The following is a 23,445-nucleotide window of genomic DNA, read 5'->3' as shown; positions in this document are numbered from 1 at the left end:
TAATTGCCGAAGCTATTACTGTACACAAGAGCCAAGGAGACACCTACTCCGAAGTAGTTGTTCATCTTAATCAAAAGCGAAAGATGAAAAGGCCTCAATTATACGTCGCTTGTAGCAGAGCCAAAACTTCAAACGGTTTGTTCATCGTGGGAATGTTCACGGCGCCTAACCCAGTGGTTAAAAGTAAAGACTCTGTTGCCTTAGAGATGGAGCGACTTCGAAAAGATTGCCCGTTGATGCTACCTATTTAGGATCAAAAAATGTCTCTTTATGTGCATAACGTACAGTCTTTAAATTGCCATTTACAAGATGTAACCTCGGATCTCAAGATAGTGGAATCGGATATGATATTTCTTGTGGAAACCTGGGCCAAAGAAACTGACAATTTTAAAATTCCTGGATTTTCGGAGCTAAATGGTATATGCCTTCCTCGTCAGTCTCGACGAAAACCATATGGAGTATCAGCTTATATCAAAGAAACTGTAACTCACACCAGAATTCGTATGTACACTTCCGAACCAACAGCAACCTCTCATATTGAATGCTTGTGGCTGTATGGATCGTTAAATGATTTACGCCTTTCTGTACTAGCAGTTTACTCTTCCCCAGCTTGCAACATTCGCGACATAATATATGGTATTGGAAAATGTGTGGGGGAGTATTATGATGAAGATATTCCCAGCGTCATTGTTGGTGACTTCAACATTAACCTTCTTGAGACATCATCTCTTGAAACCAAGAAGCTTATCGATTTCTTCTCTGATAATGGGTTTCAACTTTTACAAGGTCTTAACTTGAAGCAATCAACTGATGGTGGTACTCAACTGGATTAAGCATTTGGCGATGAGAAATTATCCACCATTTTCAGCGCTACTTATCGGGAATGTTACTATTCTTATCATAAAGGAATATGTTTACATTCTAAATAACCGAGAATCTATGACATCATCTGACTTTTCAAACCGATTTCAATGATCAACATCGTTCTGGATGAAGCTATAATATCAACAGTTGTCTGGATGATACCCAGTTAAAGAAACCCATATTAGGCTTGGAAACCTAGTTAAAAAAAGCCATATTGGGCTAGAGAAAGAGGCCCTCGCGCTAAAGCAGGATCTCAGGTTATAATCGTATATTTTTCCAAGTAATTACCAGAATTCCAGATAAATCTATAAGTGCAACTTGAAACTTCAAGATCTACAGTATAAGATGAAACTTCAAGATCTAGAGTACAAGATGAAACTACAAGTCCTACAATATCCAGAGTGACGAGTCCAGACTATACCAAAACTGCGAAATCTACTGATGAAACTTCGATATCTACAGTATCCGGACGAAACTACGATATCTACAGTATCCGGACGAAACTACGAGATCTGCAATATCCTGACGAAACTACGAGATCAGCAATATCCGGACGAATCTACGAGATCTGCAGTATCCGGACGAATCTACGAGATCACAGTATCCGGACGAAACTACGAGATCTGCAGTATCCGGACGAAACTACGAGATCTACAGTATCCGGGCGAAGCTACTAGATCTACAGTATCCGGAAAAAGCTATTAGATCTACAGTATCCGGACAAAACTACGAGATCTGCAGTATCCGGACGAAACTACGAGATCTGCAGTATCCGGACGAAACTACGAGATCTGCAGTATCCGGACGAAACTACTAGATCTGCAGTATCCGGACGAAGCTACTAGATCTACAGTATCCGGACGAAGCTACTAGAACTACAGTATCCGGACGAAGCTACTAGATCTACAGTATCCGGACGAATCTACGAGATCTGCAGTATCCGGACGAAGCTACTAGATCTGCAGTATCCGGACGAAGCTACTAGATCTGCAGTATCCGGACGAAGCTACTAGATCTACAGTATCCGGACGAAGCTACTAGAACTACAGTATCCGGACGAAGCTACTAGATCTACAGTATCCGGACGAATCTACGAGATCTGCAGTATCCGGATGAATCTACGAGATATGCAGTATCCGGACGAAACTACGAGATCTGCAGTATCCGGACGAAACTACGAGATCTGCAGTATCCGGACGAAGCTACTAGATCTGCAGTATCCGGACCAAGCTACTAGAACTACAGTATCCGGACGAAGCTACTAGATCTACAGTATCCGGACGAAGCTACTAGATCTGCAGTATCCGGACGAAACTTCGAGATCTGCAGTATCCAGACGAAACTACGAGATCTGCAGTATTCGGACGAAACTACGAGATCTGCAGTATCCGGACGAAACTACGAGATCTGCAGTATCCGGACGAAGCTACTAGATCTGCAGTATCCGGACGAAGCTACTAGATCTGCAGTATCCGGACGAAGCTACTAGATCTGCAGTATCCGGACGAAGCTACTAGATCTGCAGTATCCGGACGAAGCTACTAGAACTACAGTATCCGGAGAAGCTACTAGATCTACAGTATCCGAACGAAGTTACTAGATCTACAGTATCCGAACGAAGTTACTAGATCTACAGTATCCGGACGAAGCTACTAGATTTTACAGTATCTGGGAAAAACTACGAGATCTGCAGTATCCGGACGAAACTACGAGATCTGCAGTATCCGGACGAAGCTACTAGATCTACAGTATCCGGACCAAGCTATTAGATCTACAGTATCCGGACGAAACTACGAGATCTGCAGTATCCGGACAAAACTACGAGATCTGCAGTATCCGGACGAAGCTACTAGATCTACAGTATCCAGACGAAGCTACTAGATCTACAGTATCCGGACGAAGCTACTAGATCTACAGTATCCGGACGAAGCTACTAGATCTACAGTATCCGGATAACTTTAACTACATGGTCAACGGTGGATCCATAGAAGGATCCTAGAAAATGAGATCCACATATATACTACAAGATCCCTGATCGAACTTCTTGATATACAATATGAAGATTGAGCTACCTACAAACCGATTTCAATGATCAACATCGTTCTGGATGAAGCTATAATATCAACAGTTGTCTGGATGATACCCAGTTAAAGAAACCCATATTAGGCTTGGAAACCTAGTTAAAAAAAGCCATATTGGGCTAGAGAAAGAGGCCCTCGCGCTAAAGCAGGATCTCAGGTTATAATCGTATATTTTTTCAAGTAATTACCAGAATTCCAGATGAATCTATAAGTGCAACTTGAAACTTCAAGATCTACAGTACAAGATGAAACTTCAAGATCTACAGTACAAGATGAAACTACAAGGCCTACAATATCCAGAGTGACGAGTCCAGACTATACCAAAACTGCGAAATCTACTGATGAAACTTCGATATCTACAGTATCCGGACGAAACTACGAGATCTGCAATATCCTGACGAAACTACGAGATCTGCAATATCCGGACGAATCTACGAGATCTGCAGTATCCGGACGAATCTACGAGATCACAGTATCCGGACGAAACTACGAGATCTGCAGTATCCGGACGAAACTACGAGATCTACAGTATCCGGGCGAAGCTACTAGATCTACAGTATCCGGACCAAGCTATTAGATCTACAGTATCCGGACAAAACTACGAGATCTGCAGTATCCGGACGAAACTACGAGATCTGCAGTATCCAGACGAAGCTACTAGATCTGCAGTATCCGGACGAAGCTACTAGATCTGCAGTATCCGGACGAAGCTACTAGATCTGCAGTATCCGGACGAAGCTACTAGATCTACAGTATCCGGACGAAGCTACTAGATCTACAGTATCCGGACGAAGCTACTAGATCTACAGTATCCGGACGAAGCTACTAGATCTACAGTATCCGGACGAAACTTCGAGATCTACAGTATCCGGACGAACCTTCGAGATCTGCAGTATCCGGACGAAACTACGAGATCTGCAGTATCCGGACGAAACTACGAGATCTGCAGTATCCGGACGAAGCTACTAGATCTGCAGTATCCGGACGAAGCTACTAGATCTGCAGTATCCGGACGAAGCTACTAGATCTGCAGTATCCGGACGAAGCTACTAGATCTGCAGTATCCGGACGAAGCTACTAGAACTACAGTATCCGGAGAAGCTACTAGATCTACAGTATCCGGACGAAGTTACTAGATCTACAGTATCCGGACGAAGCTACTAGATCTACAGTATCTGGACGAAACTACGAGATCTGCAGTATCCGGATGAAACTACGAGATCTGCAGTATCCGGACGAAACTACGAGATCTGCAGTATCCGGACGAAGCTACTAGATCTACAGTATCCGGACCAAGCTATTAGATCTACAGTATCCGGACGAAACTACGAGATCTGCAGTATCCGGACGAAACTACGAGATCTGCAGTATCCGGACGAAGCTACTAGATCTACAGTATCCGGACGAAGCTACTAGATCTACAGTATCCGGATAACTTTAACTACATGGTCAACGGTGGATCCATAGAAGGATCCTAGAAAATGAGATCCACATATATACTACAAGATCCCAGATCGAACTACTTGATATACAATATGAAGATTGAGCTACCTACAACTGTCAAGATCAACAATGGGCTTGGGAAACCATAAAAAGAAACCCCTATTAGGCTTGGGAACCTAGAGTAAGAAACCCATATAAGGCTTTGGATCCTTGAGAAAGACACCCATTTTCGTTTCAGATAATAAAAAAAGATGCCCACATATATGCTGCAACATCAACATTAATCCAGATAATACTAAGTAAACAGCACTGTTCCAAATTGAAGTAAGTAAAACCATCTCTAATAAAACTAACTTGTAATAGAGCCTACACTGCAAATTCACTTTTATGAATAAAGGAATCAAGGCCCCCCCAACGAGGGAAGCATTTCAAAACTGTACAGCTACTAGTTTTTCAATTTAATTTCAATTAGTAAGAAAGTAATCTACCAATTTTGACGAAGAAACCTACTGATGTATTATTCTTACTCATTAGACAGGTTAATGGTTTCCTATGGTATCAAGTTTCAGACAACGTGACTGGGGGCTAATTCTAGGCAATGGTTGTATATTGGTATAATAGTACAAACATTGAATAATTTTAGCTACCAGTCATATATTATGCTACAAATGTTACTTTTGCATTGAGAAAAAACACAAAAATATTGTTCCAGTTCATTGGACAGAAATTTGTTACTTATTTCATTAAACTGTAAACCAAAATCATACTATATTCATTTTCTCATGGTCGGAAAGTTATTTTATAGTTAAATGAACTAAAACGGTCTAATAAGCCAGGCAAAACGTTAATCTGGCCGGGGCCATCTTGTTTTCCTTTTTTCTTTTTAAGAAAAAGGGCTGAATAAGCTTTTCAATTTTCATACAAGTCGATACTAACAATGTCCAGTGTCCTGTGCTTATTTACGGCCCTGAGATAGTTTCACCTATCCTGACCTGGGCTGAAAATAAAAACAGCACACTGAACTTTGTCCAATAAAATTTTTAAATGACCCATAATTTAGAAAATCGCGTCTGGGATTTTCTATTTATACTCAATCCTAACTCTTAAGCGTGGTTCTCACTTGGTGAAAAAATGCATTTTTCGCCACGCGACTTGATATCCGCGAATAAAATGAGCGAATTTTCTTCGATTCGCCGTCAAAATCGCCCCAAAGAGTACCAAAGCGATTGTAATTTTTTTTTCACTAAACGCTCGGCGAAAAAGACTTCAGCCAATCAGGTTCAGGTAGTGGGATGGGGAGTGTGCTACGTCGCCAATTTTAAGCCTTGATCACTTGGTGTAAAATAATCATTGAGTTCTAATATATATGTTCTGATCTCAATGAAAATAACAGAGGTAAGTTTAGGCAAGTTTTCATGCTTCTAATTTAATTTTTAAGGGAGAAATACATATGCTAGCTAAAATTAATTATGTTCTTATTAGATAAATATGTTAAAAAATTCGATCAAGAAGGACAAGAAAATAACTTTGTTCATTAATTAGAATACAAGTTTGAATTTTTTGGCTTAAGATGCCTAAAATAGCGCTCGGCTGGCTGAAGCGTTTTTAAAATTTCGTGCCCGATGAGAACCGCTCCCCCAGCGACTAAAATATCGCCGGTTTTTTTCGCCACGCGAAAAATTAATTCGTCGCGACTATTTGCCAACTGTGAACTAGCCTAAAATGTTAATCTCTACGGAGCTTAACATTACGACTTAAAAAGAATTTTCAGAGTTAGACCCAAGGTATTGCAACCAAGCGGGTGCACTTTTTTTCACAACAAAACTTTACAGCAATAGTCTAGCAAAGGCACATCTCTCAGTGTAAAGTTTAGTTGACCTTTTTGTATAGGTTTAAAAAAATTTATTTCTAAACCATGCGCCAGCACGCGCACATTTCATTGAAAGTATGTTATTTAAGAATTTTCCCTTCTTTATACTAAGAATCTTCATCAAAAATAGACAACGAGCTGTCCAAGACTCGAATCCGCAATGTATTGCCTTGAATGCAAACGCGTTATCCATTACGCCACATGCCCGTACTTCGTAACAGAAAAAAATCCAAACATTGTATTTATAGGATTTATAGGATTATTTCTTTTATGATGTATAAAAGATCTGTAAAAATAAACCTCGACCTTGCCAGGACTCGAACCTGCAATCGTCTGCTCCGTAGGCAGACGCGTTATCCTATGCGCCACAAACCCGTTGGAGGCTGAACAAAACGCTATGCGAACAGTGTGATATATGTAACGGTTTTACCATGATTTATAAGTTAATTTAAATGAAATTTTTAGACTGCATTGTTCTTAACCAAACTTCAGAAGTTCAACATTCCATAGTTGCTTGATAATTCAAAAGTGTTCCGAACCTTAACTTCGCAGTAGTTTCTGAGTTATTCGATGGAGTGAACAACTAAAAATCGCATGCTTTTTCTATGGGACGCTAAGCCTAAAATCTGTGAATTTTTTCTTTAACATTATGGGAGGGTGTGGGTTCTTATCTAAGATAATATATGTAAAGCATAATTGCAAATATATCTGGCCCTTTGAAATTCATTTCTAGAATTCATAACAAATTGCGTTGGAAAATAAACCCTATACTTTCTTTGGAAATTTTTCTCAAGAATTCCTTAAGAATTTCGTTGGAAGACATTCCATAGACGTTCTCCGGAAAACAAACCCTTGACCTTTGGAAATTGATATCTAGAATTCCTAAAGAACTTCCTAGGAAAATAATCCCAAGACATTCTTTGGAAATTTATCTCAAGAATTCTTTCTGAAATTCCAAGGAAGTCTTTGGAAATTGTTTCCTTCGAAAATGTTCCCAATGGCTCCGTAGGGCTCCAAAGGAATTCCTTAAGAACTCTTAGGAAGATTTTTGTAAGTGAGCTTAGCCAGTATTCTACGTAGAGTGATTTGGCTTATACATACCCTTATTCAAGAGTCGATATTTTCAATATTTAATCTTTGTTTTGCCCATAGTATCGAAAGAATATTTGAAACCAGTCTGCTATCCACACATTTCTTTCAAGCTAAATTTAAACCTCAAAATTACCTGCTCGAGTCTGATAGTTTGATATTGGACGAACCCATGGACTTATTTCTCTTCTCCGTGTTTCGAGTCTTTGTTGTTGGAAACACTTTGGCTGCGTTGGTTTTCATCGTCGAAGTGGTAGTGTATGTAGTGAAACTTTGCACGAATGATCATAAATAGGTACATTTCTATTTAGTTTGTAGTTGTAAAGGGAATAAGTATATCAATTTCCTTGTCTACTACAGGCTTAAAAATTGCGAAAGAAATTTGATGTAAAAAACTTTGAAAGTGTTTCAGTATAAACTCACATTTTTTAAATTGCGTTCAATTATCGAAAATTAGGCTCCAGTATTAATGGTAACGTTAGCCTATAAATTTTCGACAATATAAATGAGCACTAGCTTAACCAAGGGAATATTTTTGTCCGTCAAATATTAATTTACTTATTTATTCATTTTAAACCACTATGAAATAAAATTTGACTTATTATATTATATTTTATCGCTCTTTCAATCTCCGTGATAGCACTTTCTGGCGCCACCGCGAAAAGGAATTTTATACTCGTTAATGACAAACGAATGTGTGAGCTTAATGTAATACTTTTTTTTAATTCCCGTGAATAAAACACGGGATCGTTTCGGCAAGAAGGCAAATTCTCTATTGAGTAAAACCAATTTAGTTTACAATACAATTTCAGAAAATTTTTTTTTTAATTAACCATTTAAAAATTGGCGTACTTCGCAGATGAGTAAACTAAATTTTTCACCATCTTTCTTGCAAAATACACTCTAGCTGCTCGTTTTTATGATATATATGTAATACATGAATGCAAGGTATTTTTTCGAATTATATAAACATTTCTAGGAGTATAATTTTATTATTAAATTGTCACTTTAGCATAACTTTTGCATCGGAAAAATACAATGTATGCTATAGTTCATTATCACCGTCTAAATCTAAATTCTCATACCCTTTGAAACGTGATGGAATTCATGATAAAACTTTGCATTAGAAGAGGTACTGTTAATAATCATTGAATATCTAGATATGTTCACCTACAATGGCATAGCATTCATTATCGCGAATTTTACATTCAATTTTCTTTATCGGTTTAACTACATCTAAATTAGCAAAGATATTAAACCGAGGGGTCGGTCATTCATGAAATCCCGTACGCTAGCCGTGAAATCCAACTTAAGAAATCCGAAATCAATGCTTATTTCGAAATCAAGTAAAAAATCCAAAATCAGCAACGAAATCGCAAGATCAGTAAAGAAATCATAAAAGCAGTAAAAAAGATTACAAAATCAACATAGAAATCATAAAAGCAGTGAAAAAGATCACAAAATCAACATAGAAATCATAAAAGCGGTAAAAAAGATCACAAAATCAACATAGAAATCACGAAATCACAAAATCAGAAACAAAATCAGTAAAGAAATCGGGATATCCATTACAAAATTCACGAAATCAAAATTCCAAAGAAATCACAAAATCCGACGAAATCACGGGGAAAACCTCAAAATCCAACGAAATTACGGGAAAAATCTCAAAATTCGATGAAATTCATACGATTTTTTGGAATTCTGAAATCAAACAAAATCGAACGAAATCCGAAGAAATCAAATTTGATTTCGAAATCCCATACACATTTTCCAAAACGTCCGACCCCTCGTATTAAACCAGTGCGTTTGGTTTGATTTTTATTAACCACTAAAGTTGAAGAATACTATACTTACATATTATCGACAAGTAAAGTGAATGGAATATAAAATATGAAATGAATTTTTAAATAGGTATTTTTAAATATAACCTCACTTATAACTTCATTTTGCCCCCAAGGAAAACGTCACTTATTTTAAAAACAAAGGTTTTTTAAACTTTATAGAAAAAGTGTCTGTTCAAGATGATTTTCTTGCAGATCGTAAAAGTTATTAGGTCTCCGTGCCCATTTCTGCTTTATATTATAATGAAAAACATGTAGCTATTTATAAAATAAATTTCAGTTTTCTAAAGTGTACAAGAATAATTTTTGAACATTTATAAATACGGGCGAATTTTTTCTCTCCCGTGTCTGTCTGTGTGTGTTTGTCACGGTGATCCCAGTTGGCAAATCGGACCAGTCGTATTATGACTAGGGTTTAAAAAGATCTTTCCGGACTTATCCTTTTTTAAACAGGTAACCGTTTTTAGAACTTACTTTGATATAACTTCATCAATGGTCAGGCCAAGTTATTTCGCCTTGGATAATGTTTTGATTTCAATTAGGCAAAATTCTTCTACTTCTTCGTCATAAATTAACCCATCTGGGGAAGTACCTAGGAATGGCATTCCTGGCTTTACTGCAAGGCCAACTTTAAATGATTTAACTTCGTCTTTTTTAAAGACAATATTTTTTTAAAGCTGTAGCTTCATTTTCTGAACCCTCTCTCACATAATTCAAATTGCTGATATCAGTAGCCCCTCGCACAGTCTCCACAAACTTTGGTAAGACTTGCACCCTCCTTTTAACTATAGATCCAAAATTGGAAGAAGTCCTTCTCATTTTTCTTTCAGTAGACCAAAGTTGGCAAGCTTCTTGCCTTCTAGTGTTTTCTAATCTTGTCGCTTTTTTATCCGTAATTTTAATTGCTTCAGGAAGATTTAAAGGTACAGCCCTCACGATATATTTTTTAGGAAAACTTATCCTCTCAGCTGTTGAGTCTGTGGTTTCGCTTTCGGTCCTTCTATGTGTCTTCATGATTTCAGAGTAGATAATGTGGATGAAGTCCGAGGGTACAAAGTTTTCATCCTGTAAAATTCGTTCCCACATGGACCGCTTGTTAAGAGACTTAAAATCGAATTCTAGTTTTTGAAGCTGTTTCTTATCTTCCTCAATCGATTTATTAGGCAAAGACAAATATTTGGAAACGTAAAGTTTCCGTGAACGTCGTTTTGTTTTTGGCTTGTTCGGGGTTTGTTTTAAAAATTCAAACCGCTTAATTTAGTTGTTGTCAAGTTGCTCTTGACATTTAGCTTTCCCCATTTTTGAGCAATTTCAGTGGGCAAAACATCATTTAAGCGAGGGACACACATGCGTAAAATGTCGACGGAAAAGACGACTGAAACATAAACTGAAACGTAAACGCACAAACACTTCGACGGAAACGTACTAGAAAAAGGAGTTGAAATTGTCTCAACTTTTTCCGTCGCAAAACATTTTACGTTTTTCATTAGCCAATCAGATGCTCGGTCTGGGTTAAGGTTTTTTTTATAATCAAAGATGGTGGAGAAGAAAGGTAGTAGAGCGGAGAGACGCGCAGATTTAGAACAATTTATCGAGAAAGTACGAAATTATCCATGTTTTTTCGATAAAAAAGACAAAAACTACAAAGATACGGTGTTTAAACAAACCATTTGGCATGCGATTGGGGCATCACATAACTTATCAGGTTCGTAGCAATTATTTAAACCTCTAACCCTCGGTCTCCACTGGATTCATTATCATGAACCACACAATTGGTGTTAATTAGCAAAGGATGCTGAAAAATGGTGGAAAACCCAGCGTGACCGGTATCGCAGGGATAAACGCCGGATCAAGGACACTGCGGTTAGTGGCAGTGGGAGTAAAGAAGTGTCCAAATCAAATTGGCAACTCTTCGAAGTTATGGACAATATTCTTAGTGGCATTGATGCTCAAGAAGAAAGGTATACTAAATAATTATATTTTGAAGCGTGTGATGTACTGATGAAGGATTGCATTATAAAGTACAATAACAAATGACAACAACATTGACCTTTGTGAAGCGAGTGTGGTGGAAGAGCTCCACGAAAGTACAATGCAATCAATGCCAAAGGCGACATCACACGGCGGTATGCGAGGCAATAGAGAAAGACGAGAGCTCCAAAGGGGGAGAGAGAGGGCAAAATACCTTAACAGAGGAAGCGGGAAGCCATAGTATAGTACAGGGAGGAATGAGCGAACCCCCTAGCGGTAGCATTTTGCTACAAACGGCCACGGTCGTACTGAAGGGATGAGAAAAATAAGAGGTCGCAAGATGCTTAATAGACGGAGGGAGCCAGCGTACATTTGTGAGAAGAGACATTTCTGAGAAATTGAAGTTACCCACAGTAGGAGAAATAAAGCTGAATTATTTTCCTTTCGGCGCAAACAAGCCTACTTCCATTCTAACAAAGAGAGTACAATTAGAAGTATAAAGCATACATGATAATCAGTCCATCAATATTGAAGCTATTGAGACACCGGATATCAGCGCAGCGAAGATACAAGTTCCAAGTAGAGACATTAAATTATATCTAGAAGAGAGACATCTCAAGTTAGCGGAAGATGTACCGGATATTTATCTACTTCAAAAAGAAATTGGACTGTTAATTGGATCTGATTACTATTGGAAGGTGTTTACTAGCAAGGTAGAAAAGCTAAGCGACTCATTAGTAACCATGGAGACGTTATTTGGCTGGGTGCTGCAGGGTCCTACCACAAGTTCCTGTCTACTCATGACGTCAGACGTAGAGAGAGAAGTAGAAACAAGCGCCACGAATTTAATCTTGGAATCAAGAGAAGAAAATAAAATTGGAGAAAGTTTAAAGGCATTCTGGGATTTAGAGTCGTTAGGAATAATAGAGCCAAGCAAAGAGGAATTAAACGAGAGACACCAAGAAGCTATACAAACCTTCGAGCGAACGATCAAGATGGAAGAAGGACGATACAAAGTACGACTCCCGTGGGCAGAAGACAAACCAAGTTTAGCAAATAATTATCGCATGGCTCAGAAAAGATTAGAAACTCTATCGAGAAGATTCCGCAGAGACGTTAACCTATTCGACAGCTATAAGAAGGTCATAGACGAATATGAAGAGAAGCATATCATAGAGAGAGCTGCCGACGATGAAGCTGAGGCAAAACCATTGTATTACATTCCGCACCAACCAGTCATTAAGCAAGAAAGACTCGCGACGAAAGTTAGAGTCGTATTCGACGCGTCGTCGCACGAAAACAGAGAGGTGTCCTTGAATGAATGTTTACTACCTGGTCCTAACCTCAATCCAGACCTCTACGAAGTTTTACTTCGATTTCGAATGAAAAGAGTGGCGATGACGGCAGCTATTGAACAAGCGTTTCTACAGATTACTATAGCTCCAGAAGACCGAAACGCGACTAGGTTTCTTTGGAATCCCGACCCTTTAAACCAACAATCCAGCGCTCAAACTATAACGTACAGAATGACGAGAGTTTTGTTCGGGGTAATATCAAGTCCTTACCACCTAGCGGCCACAATCAAGTTCCACGTAAAACATTACAAAAACAAATACCCAGAAACGTGTCAACTACTTTATAGCGACTTGTACGTTGACGATTTAATTACTACCGTGGACGATCATTTGCAGGCATACCAGAGAGCAAAAGAAGCTAGAGAAATCTTCGCAGAAGCCAAAATAAGGTTACGAAAGTGGAGAACCAATTCTGAAGAGTTGAGACAAAGGTTCGAAGAAGAGAATTGGGAAAATCATTCCAATACAGAGAGTAACGCCTTAATCACTAGTGCTGGACAGCAGCAAAAGGTACTAGGCATGAGTTGGAACCACCTAGAAGATACCTTCACGTTCGACGTGAACTCGTTAATCAACGATATGTCACAATTGAATGACACAAAAAGATGCGTATTGCAATCATCAGCGAGGATTTTCGACCCTCTTGGATTGATTAGGCCATTATCAATCAGAGTAAAAATACTTTTTCAGCAAATATGGGCATCAGGAGTAGGCTGGGACTCGCCGTTACCCAAAGAAATAGCCAAGGATTGGAAGAATTGGAGATCAGAAATACCAGATCCAAGACTAATCTCATTTCCACGTCATTGTCTCCTGAATATGACAGACGCCAACCTGAAGGAAAAGGAGCTGCATTGCTTTTGCGACGCTAGTGAAGCGGCCTACGGAGCGGTCGTATATGCAAGAGCTACGGCAAGAGACGGAACCGTAAAGACGTGTTTAATTACGTCGAAATCTAGAGTAGCTCCCTTGAAGTCAATCACCCTTCCCAGGTTAGAGTTAATGGGAGCCTTAATCAGGGCAAGATTGACAAATATAGTAAACGAAGTGGTCAAGGCGCCCAAAGACAAGATTCTCTTATGGTCAGATTCCACCATCGTAATTCATTGGATTCATGGCTTATCCCGAAAAAGGGTACTATTCGTCGCGAATAGAGTACGAGAAATTCATGATACGACAGAGCCTAAGGCATGGCTGCACTGCGCGGGGAAAGACAACCCTGCAGAACTGCTAACCAGGGGAATGAAGCTGACAGAGTTAAAAGACAAGGTGATTTGGTGGGAAGGACCAACATGGCTTGAAAGAACCCGCGAAGAGTGGCCTATCCGAATTGCGAAGGAATTAACAGATACAGAAAAGGTAGAATTAGATCTTGATCAAGAAACTAGAGAGAGTTATCAAGAAAGCGCGCTGACAGCGGCAAATATTTCAAATGAAGATACTATCATTGGAAAATTACAGCGTTCTGAAAACACCAGTTCGTATATTAGCATGGATGAGAAGATTTATTAGCAACTCAAGGAAAAACGCCATCAAGAGAGTAGAACCCTTATCAGCGAAAGAAATGCAAGAGTCGAAAAACTACTTTATATGGAAAATACAAGAAGAGGTTTTTTACAAGGAAATTAAAGACCTGCGAGAAAAGATAGAGATTGGCTATCCATCCGAGATTAAAAACCTCAATAAAATTTTAGACGAAGATGGTCTATTGAGAGTCGGTGGACGCCTGCAAAGATCATCTGACCTGGAGTATAACGAGAAACATCCAATTATCTTGCCAAAGAAACACCATTTAACAGATTTGATAATTGATGAAGCACACACCAGAGTTTACCATCAAGGTCTAGCTAACACATTGGCTCAAGTTAGAAAAAATTATTGGGTATTGCAAGGAAGACAACAAGTTAAACAACGAGTCGCTCTTTGCTTAACATGCCGTATTTGGAAGACACAGCCGTTAGATGAGCAGACCGCCCCTTTGCCTAGAGATAGGATTTCGCAATCAGCTAGTTTTGAGGTTACTGGGGTAGATTTCGCCGGCCCCTTGTATATTAAGAGAAACCCTAACGAAAACGCAACCACCAAGGCTTATATCTGTTTATTTACCTGTGGTGTAACAAGAGCCATACATTCAGAGCTAGTTATGGAAATGTCCACCGAGACATTTATGTTAGCGTTAAGAAGGTTTATTTCACGCAGAGGAATAATTAAGACTATGTATTCGGATAACGCTTTAAGTTTGAAGAAAGCAAACAGAGAACTAATCGCGATTTGGAAAAACATAAGTAAAAAAGAAGTATACGAGTTTTTCGGACAAAACGGTATAGAGTGGAAGTTTATCACGGAGAGGTCCCCTTGGTAGGGTGGCTTCTATGAGAGGCAAGTTAAAACAGTGAAAATCGCGCTGAAAAAGACACTCGGAAAAGCGTTGCTAAACTTCGACGAGTTACAAACAGTCCTCGCGGAAATTGAAGCGGTTATAAATTCGAGACCGCTTACCTATCAATATAGCGCAACAGGAGAGCCAGTCGGGTTGACACCAGCCCATTTCCTGACTGGACGTCGGCTGACGTCACTGCCACCCGATTCGAAGTTAGATCCCACTTCTAGCCTTAAAAGAATCGATGCAGTGAAGAGATTCAAATATCAGGAGAATCTTCTAAACAAGTTTTGGAGGAAGTGGAAGCAAAATTACCTCCTGCAACTAACGTTAGCTCATAAGCTGGATCTTCATAAGGAAAGGACAATAAAACCTGGCAACATCCTCTTGGTTAGCGATACCAAGCTCCCCCGACAAGAATGGAAGATGGCCATTGTAGAAGTGTTTGTGGGGCGTGATGCTAGAGTTCGCTCGTGTGCGCTTAGATTGCCTAATCGAAATATAATTCGAAGGGCAATTAATTTGCTTTACCCACTTGAACTAAACTGAAAATTAAACCCGAACTGAGATGAACTATTCATAGTTCATGGGGGGGAATTTGTGGCGATTTAGAGTTTATTTTTGTTTATTTTGTAAAACTTGTAATTTTGTCTAGTCGAACTTGTTGCTTGTGACACAGCGAAAAAGTAGAGAGAATCGGGGAAAGTTTTCAAAACCCAAAAAGAAAGAGATTATCGCGGTGTGGGGTCTAGCCCCTCCCAGGTAAAAGGGTGAAAACGAGAGAGATTTTGGAGGGAAAAAAGTTCAGTAACTTCAGTGCATAAAGAGAACCCAGAGCGACAAGTTCGATCTCCATTTTTTTTCCATTAAACTATTTTTTCTTAAATTCTAAATCCGAGTTTTTATTTAACTTAAGTCCAAACCAGAGCCTTAGTTGAAATAACCAAAGAGTTTATGAGTTATTTTAACTATGTTCGAAGGTTGAATACGTGGGAATTTCTAACACATGGCAATAACGCGTGACTACGTCTAGGCGAAAGTCTGGGAAATAACACACTTTTTAAATTCAAGTTAATCGATTGCAAATCTATTGGAAAACTAGGGTGGCAAGTTCAAGTACCAGTTTATTATATGATAGACTCGTTTAAAAAGTAGAACACTTTATCGTCTTATTAAACTAAGGCGGTCAGTTACTTCATTTACTTTCGATTTCACAGTCAAGTGAACAGTTTCAATCCCAATAATATAATGAATGTATAATTATCTCTCATTGATTTAAAATTACGTAACATGTGTGTTAGCAATTTTTAGTCGTTTAACTCTACCCTAGATGTCACTAGCGTTCCTATATTTTCTCAGTTGATTGTAAACCCCCACTCTCTTTCCCCCCCTCTTTTTTTTGTACGCGAGCCTAAGGTAAAATGCGAGGGTCGGGACTTCTCTCTTGGCGGCCGGAGCCACCACCTGTTATCATGTAAATCATTCAGTGTATTAAACTCTTATTATTTTCAACCCTTAAACCTGACAATTATTTCGATCAATAAGTACAAGGGAGCTATCAAGAATGCTTTAACATGTGTATTATTTTGTATTTTCGAGAAATTCGGTTTCGTGACGTCGCAAATTAAATTTTCAGCGTTTAAGCAAATCGATTGAAGAATATTTCGGTCATGGCCACGGCTACTGATCCAGACAACAGCAAGAAAAGCAAGTAGAAAGGAACGAAGACACTACTCAGTTCCAAATCAGTAGCGCTTTTCAACGGTCTCTTCATTTTGACTTGTTCAATTAAGAAATTCCTCTCAATATCCAGACACTTGAAAACTTGCGTTTCGAAAATGGTTTCCATGCTGGAAAAAAGCATTCGATAAAGTGATACTCTCAATGCTTTCCGACAAGTACAAGATGAGGGCAGTTATAGGTAAAAAATGTGCCTAAAATTTTGTGTGCCAAAGAATAAATCAAATTAAAACATTTAAAATTAAGAAAAGTACGTTAGATATTTTGAAATTCAAACAAGCGGCGAAATATCGCCCAGCTTGTTTATAACGTAGTGACGCTAATAATTCATTGGTTGTTTGTAAATAGGAGAATGTAGGGAGCTCTAGACCACTGTATAGTAGCTTTTCACCTTAACTGGCGAAGCGGCGCATATTTGAGATTGAGAAGACCTTTGTAAACATAATTCTGATTTGTCATGTTTAGTATCCTTTGTTCTCTTAACTCTTGGTTACATTGTAGAGAAAGGATGATAGCGATTTGTCAAAATTGTTGCAGGTAATGTCCAAAACACCACATTTTTACGCTATCTTGGCAAAGGCCTAGCTTCCATATATAATGATGATGTGGCTTTATTTTAGCATATTTTTATTTGTATAAAACATAGTAAAACTATTACTTTGAGCACCAAAATTACAGTGAAACTATTTACCTTCTTTTATAACTTTCAAAGCATCCGTATAGAAATGAAAAATATTAATTTTTCGAAAATGTAAAATAGTATGAAAACTATTATTAGGTGTAAATCTACTATATTTCCGTGTGATAGGAGGGTAGCGATGGTAATGTATTTGTTTCGCTCGTGTTTTTGCCAAAGGACTGTTTAGGGGCAGTGATCGAAGCGGCGCCGAAAACTAAAACTTTTAAAAACAAATTAAAAATAGTTAAGTTATTAAAATTATAAATACATATATATTTTTGAAAACGTAATTTTAGGTTCGATCTGATTTAAAAAAATGAAAGCTTTTCATTAGTAGTCAAAAGACTGATTCTATTCTTTTAAGGAGTCATCCATAGAACAGTCTTTAGGGTGAAATCCCATGGAGCAATGAGTCAAAATTGACCATACAACTCACTGTATTTCAGTCCAACTACCCTTTTCGGAACTTCCTGGATACAACAGCCATTCACCGAAATAAGATGCATAACCATTATTATCTTTTCAGAATGGAGACGTTATAGAATCACTGAGGTCAATTCTCATGTTTGGCTAAAAGTGACATTCCTCGGCCATAGGAAGATGATATTAAGAAAGTGAAAGAGCTAAGTGAGTTGTGGACGGCGTTCGCAATGAGAGTAGTCATTGTTCGCCGAAGGCCCAACTGTCTCTAAAGTTATTGGTTTGCTAATGGGATTTTTCAACAACCTAAGAAAAATTAAATGTATTTGGTTTGGAACCTTTCGGACGAATCTTTCAAAAACTATGAAAGACAGTGTTCATATTTTGAAGTATAAAGGTTCTCCGACACAAATTAGAACAGAACTGAACTGAATTAAACCAAACCGAATCATAGTCTGCTACTGTAACTGTATTCTATGAGAGCGGTTGCTCTCTTAGATAAGACTTCATACTGACTTTAATGTATAAGGAGGGTTTTTTGTTTGGATGTAACTTTTTTCGCATTATGTTTACTGTTTTGAAAACATTCCACGGATCTACAATCCAGGCCCTTAATATGTGGTTAAAATTTCAAAGAGATCCATTAATTAGTTTATTTTATAAAAAATAAAGTTGCTAAAGGTGGTTTTCATTTCCATAAAATGGTTCAGTCATTTTGGCAAAAAAGGGGAAATTTTCCCATTGGAATAACATGGGAAATGTTTGCTGTTATGGCCAAAGCTACTCGACCATTTTTAGAAGACTATTTATTCGATAGGTCTGAAAATGATTTTAAATGAAAGGTGGAACATTAAACTGGTGCGTTTTGAAGTTTCATTAAAAACAATTAAGTTGAAGTATTGTTTTTCTTAATTTTAATTACATACTCTAAATTGCGTTGTTTACCCCTAAACTGTTGAGCATACGAGTTTTTAGTGGTATGGGTTAGGCAGTTGTTTCACCCCAATTATACGGCCTTTATAGACGATTATACTAGGTTAGCAACCAAGGGTGATTGAACTAGAATCGCGATCAAGGTTAATTGAACTAGGTTCGCGATCAAGGTTGATTGAACTAGGTTCGCGATCAAGGTTAATTGAACTAGGTTCGCGATCAAGGTTAATTGAACTAGGTTCGCGATCAAGGTTAATTGAACTAGGTTCGCGATCAAGGGTGATTGAACTAGGTTCGCGATCAAGGTTAATTGAACTAGGTTTGCGATCAAGGTTAATTGAACTAGGTTCGCGATCAAGGTTAATTGAACTAGGTTCGCGATCAAGGTTAATTGAACTAGGTTCGCGATCAAGGTTAATTGAACTAGGTTCGCGATCAAGGTTAATTGAACTAGGTTCGCGATCAAGGTTAATTGAACTAGGTTCGCGATCAAGGTTAATTGAACTAGGTTCGCGATCAAGGTTAATTGAACTAGGTTCGCGATCAAGGTTAATTGAACTAGGTTCGCGATCAACGTTAATTGAACTAGGTTCGCGATCAACGTTAATTGAACTAGGTTCGCGATCAAGGATGATTGAACTAGGTTAGCGACCAAGGGTGATTGAACTAGGTTAGCGACCAAGGGTGATTGAACTAGGGTAGCGATCAAGGGTGATTGAACTAGGATCGCGATCAAGGGTAATTGAACTAGGTTAGCGATCAAGGGTAATTGAACTAGGCTAGCGATCAAGGGTAATTGAACTAGGTTCGCGATCAAGGTTAATTGAACTAGGTTCGCGATCAAGGTTAATTGAACTAGGTTCACGATCAAGGTTAATTGAACTAGGTTAGCGATCAAGGTTAATTGAACTAGGTTCGCGATCAAGGTTGATTGAACTAGGTTCGCGATCGAGGTTAATTGAACTAGGTTCGCGATCAAGGTTGATTGAACTAGGTTCGCGATCAAGGTTAATTGAACTAGGTTCGCGATCAAGGTTAATTGAACTAGGTTCGCGATCAAGGTTAATTGAACTAGGTTCGCGATCAAGGTTAATTGAACTAGGTTCGCGATCAAGGTTAATTGAACTAGGTTCGCGATCAAGGTTAATTGAACTAGGTTCGCGATCAAGGTTAATTGAACTAGGTTAGCGATCAAGGTTGATTGAACTAGGCTAGCGATTAAGGGTGATTGAACTAGGTTAGCGATCAAGGTTAATTGAACTAGGTTAGCGATCAAGGTTAATTGAACTAGGTTAGCGATCAAGGGTGATTGAACTAGGCTAGCGATTAAGGGTGATTGAACTACGTTAGCGATCAAGGTTAATTGAACTAGGTTAGCGATCAAGGTTAATTGAACTAGGTTAGCGATCAAGGGTGATTGAACTAGGTTCGCGATCAAGGTTAATTGAACTAGGTTCGCGATCAAGGTTAATTGAACTAGGTTCGCGATCAAGGTTAATTGAACTAGGTTCGCGATCAAGGTTAATTGAACTAGGTTCGCGATCAAGGTTAATTGAACTAGGTTCGCGATCAAGGTTAATTGAACTAGGTTCGCGATCAAGGTTAATTGAACTAGGTTCGCGATCAAGGTTAATTGAACTAGATTAGCGATCAAGGTTAATTGAACTAGGTTAGCGATCAAGGTTAATTGAACTAGGTTAGCGATCAAGGTTAATTGAACTAGGTTAGCGATCAAGGGTGATTGAACTAGGCTAGCGATCAAGGGTGATTGAACTAGGTTAGCGATCAAGGGTGAATGAACTAGGTTAGCGATCAAGGGTGATTGAACTAGGTTAGCGATCAAGGGTGATTGAACTAGGTTAGCGATCAAGGTTAATTGAACTAGGTTAGCGATCAAGGGTGATTGAACTAGGTTAGCGATCAAGGTTAACTGAACTAGGTTAGCGATCAAGGGTGATTGAACTAGGTTCGCGATCAAGGTTAATTGAACTAGGTTCGCGATCAAGGTTAATTGAACTAGGTTCGCGATCAAGGTTAATTGAACTAGGTTCGCGATCAAGGTTAATTGAACTAGGTTCGCGATCAAGGTTAATTGAACTAGGTTCGCGATCAAGGTTAATTGAACTAGGTTCGCGATCAAGGTTAATTGAACTAGGTTCGCGATCAAGGTTTATTGAACTAGGTTCGCGATCAAGGTTAATTGAACTAGGTTCGCGATCAAGGTTTATTGAACTAGGTTCGCGATCAAGGTTAATTGAACTAGGTTCGCGATCAAGGTTAATTGAACTAGGTTCGCGATCAAGGGTGATTGAACTAGGTTCGCGATCAAGGGTGATTGAACTAGGTTCGCAATCAAGGGTGATTGAACTAGGGTAGCGATCAAGGGTGATTGAACTAGGGTAGCGATCAAGGGTAATTGAACTAGGTTAGCGATCAAGGGTAATTGAACTAGGTTAGCGATCAAGGGTAATTGAACTAGGTTCGCGATCAAGGTTAATTGAACTAGGTTCGCGATCATGTTAATTGAACTAAGTTCACGATCAAGGTTAATTGAACTAGGTTAGCGATCAAGGTTAATTGAACTAGGGTCGCGATCAAGGTTTATTGAACTAGGTTCGCGATCAAGGTTAATTGAACTAGGTTCGCGATCAAGGTTGATTGAACTAGGTTCGCGATCAAGGTTAATTGAACTAGGTTCGCGATCAAGGTTAATTGAACTAGGTTCGCGATCAAGGTTAATTGAACTAGGTTCGCGATCAAGGTTAATTGAACTAGGTTCGCGATCAAGGTTAATTGAACTAGGTTCGCGATCAAGGTTAATTGAACTAGGCTCGCGATCAAGGTTAATTGAACTAGGTTCGCGATCAAGGTTAATTGAACTAGGTTCGCGATCAAGGTTAATTGAACTAGGTTCGCGATCAAGGTTAATTGAACTAGGTTCGCGATCAAGGTTGATTGAACTAGGTTCGCGATCATGGTTGATTGAACTAGGTAAAGTAAAGAAGGCGCTTTCTTTACTGGCATTGAGCTTGTCACCGAAGACAAGAAGTTTGATAAAGAATATAACAAACCCTTATGATGAATGGGTTAAATTGCTAACTGTCTTACAACCCACGAATTTTGCACGAATTGGTGTACTGCGAAGAGTCTTTTTCACATGGAATAAGGGAGAAGTTAGAGGAAGCTGGCGAGACACTGTTGGATAAGGACATAGCGTACCAACTGATTTCGTCACTACCTGAGTCATATGATTCTTTGGTGCAAAATATTTACCGTTTTCCTCCGGCAGACTTCGTACCTGCCAAGATAGAAGATTAATTACTTGCGGAATACACTCGTCAAGTGAAACGGAAAATAAAGGAACTGAAAGCTGATTTTTTTCGCAACACAGATGAATACACGAAACAGCGAAAGTAGAGGCAGAACTACTGACCGAAACTACCAACGCAATACATTTCAAAGGAACTGCTATAATTGCGGACGAACCGTTCATAAGTCTCGTGAGGGCCGTAAACCACAGCGAAGACGTGGAGACAAATCAGACAGACGCGCTTTCATAGCGGCAGCTCATTATTCAACGTCATTAAAATGTAACGCATGGATCATCGATACTGCAGAGACTCATCATTTCTGCAAAAGACTTGAATGGTTCCTGAATTATAAACCCTTATCAGGAGATGAGGCTTGCGGTGAGGGAATTACGAAAATAAGCGGAACCGGAGATATCAGTACGCATTTCAACTAAATGATGTCGTATTCACACCAAGTATGCGACGGAATCATATATCAGGACGTCTCATTGATCAAGCTGGATATAAAGGAGTCATACGTAGAGCAGCATATACAGTTTATGATAAATTCGCCTTCACCGCTCCATGAGCGGAAGATAGTTTTTACACATTGTCGAATGCATCCGTGTTAATGGAGACAATCAAGTATGAAACTCAAATGGTTGATGCAAAGGACAACGAAATGGAAAAATGGCACAAGAGATTGGGACATATAAATAGCCAAGATTTCAGGTATATGGCGAAAAATGAGGTGCTTCATGTAGACGGAGAGCTGGGAGTTTGTGTCATGCGCACTGAGTAAGAGCACGAGGCAAAGTCATACCAATATTGCTCATAAGATAAGCGAGAACATCCTCGACTTGATACACTAGGATGTATGGGGCCCTTCATTTATAACCTCGATAGGGAGGTCGGTAATATGTGACGTTTATTGATGATCACAGCCGTTTTATTGGGCTCTGTGTTATGGAAAGGAAGAACAAGGTATTCGCCTGTTTTGATCGGTTCAAGAAACAAGTCGAAAATCAGTTCCAACTTAAGATCAAAGCTATCAGAACTGACAAAGCCTCGAGTATTGTGATGACTACATCACAAAACTCTGTGAAGAATCAGGGATTGCACACCAGAGAACAAACGTCTATTCACCGCTAAGGAATGGCGTAGCAGAACGGATCAATTGGAAACTACTCGATATGACAAGAACACTTCTCCATGATGCACAATTACCATTATACCTGTGGGCGGAGGTTATATCAAGAAACGGGTAAAACACTCAATTCTTGGAGACAAGGTACCATTCGAATGTTGGACTGGGCCTAAACCAATCGTAAATTATTTGAAGCGATATGAATGTCTAGCTTTCTTACACCTACATAAACCACAAAGGATGAGCAAATTACACCACAGAGTAATGTTGGGCGTTTTAATCGGTTATGCTATACGCACATGAGGGTATCGCATATTTTATCCCGAAGAAAGAAAAACCATT

At 38.9% G+C, this 23,445-nt stretch overlaps 1 protein-coding gene across 1 annotated transcript; it reads left to right on the top strand.

The window, feature by feature from the left end:
- The first annotated feature begins 11,221 nt into the window (after positions 1-11,221).
- On the top strand, positions 11,222-14,026 carry LOC149663966 (uncharacterized). The gene is made up of 2 exons (XM_089841968.1): positions 11,222-11,464; positions 11,678-14,026. Exons 1-2 carry the CDS (start codon positions 11,222-11,224, stop codon positions 14,024-14,026), a joined length of 2,592 nt encoding a protein of 863 aa, XP_089698094.1.
- Positions 14,027-23,445: the final 9,419 nt, after the last annotated feature.

The sequence above is a fragment of the Phalangium opilio genome, unplaced genomic scaffold (assembly GCF_054372755.1).
Source record: "Phalangium opilio isolate 3A_F unplaced genomic scaffold, DU_Popi_V2 ptg000061l_1, whole genome shotgun sequence".
In the NCBI taxonomy this organism is placed as follows: domain Eukaryota; kingdom Metazoa; phylum Arthropoda; class Arachnida; order Opiliones; family Phalangiidae; genus Phalangium; species Phalangium opilio.
The sequence above is the reverse complement of the archived record's forward strand: the minus strand, read 5'-3'. Positions and strand labels throughout refer to the sequence as shown.

What these genes read in the sequence shown, in the direction of transcription:
- LOC149663966 (XM_089841968.1), top strand. Translation starts at nt 11,222, where the DNA reads ATGACAACAACATTGACCTTTGTGAAGCGAGTGTGGTGGAAGAGCTCC. An exon ending in TGCTACAAACGGCCACGGTC is followed by an intron (nt 11,465 to 11,677) that starts GTACTGAAGGGA and finishes CATGATAATCAG; the next exon opens with TCCATCAATATTGAAGCTAT.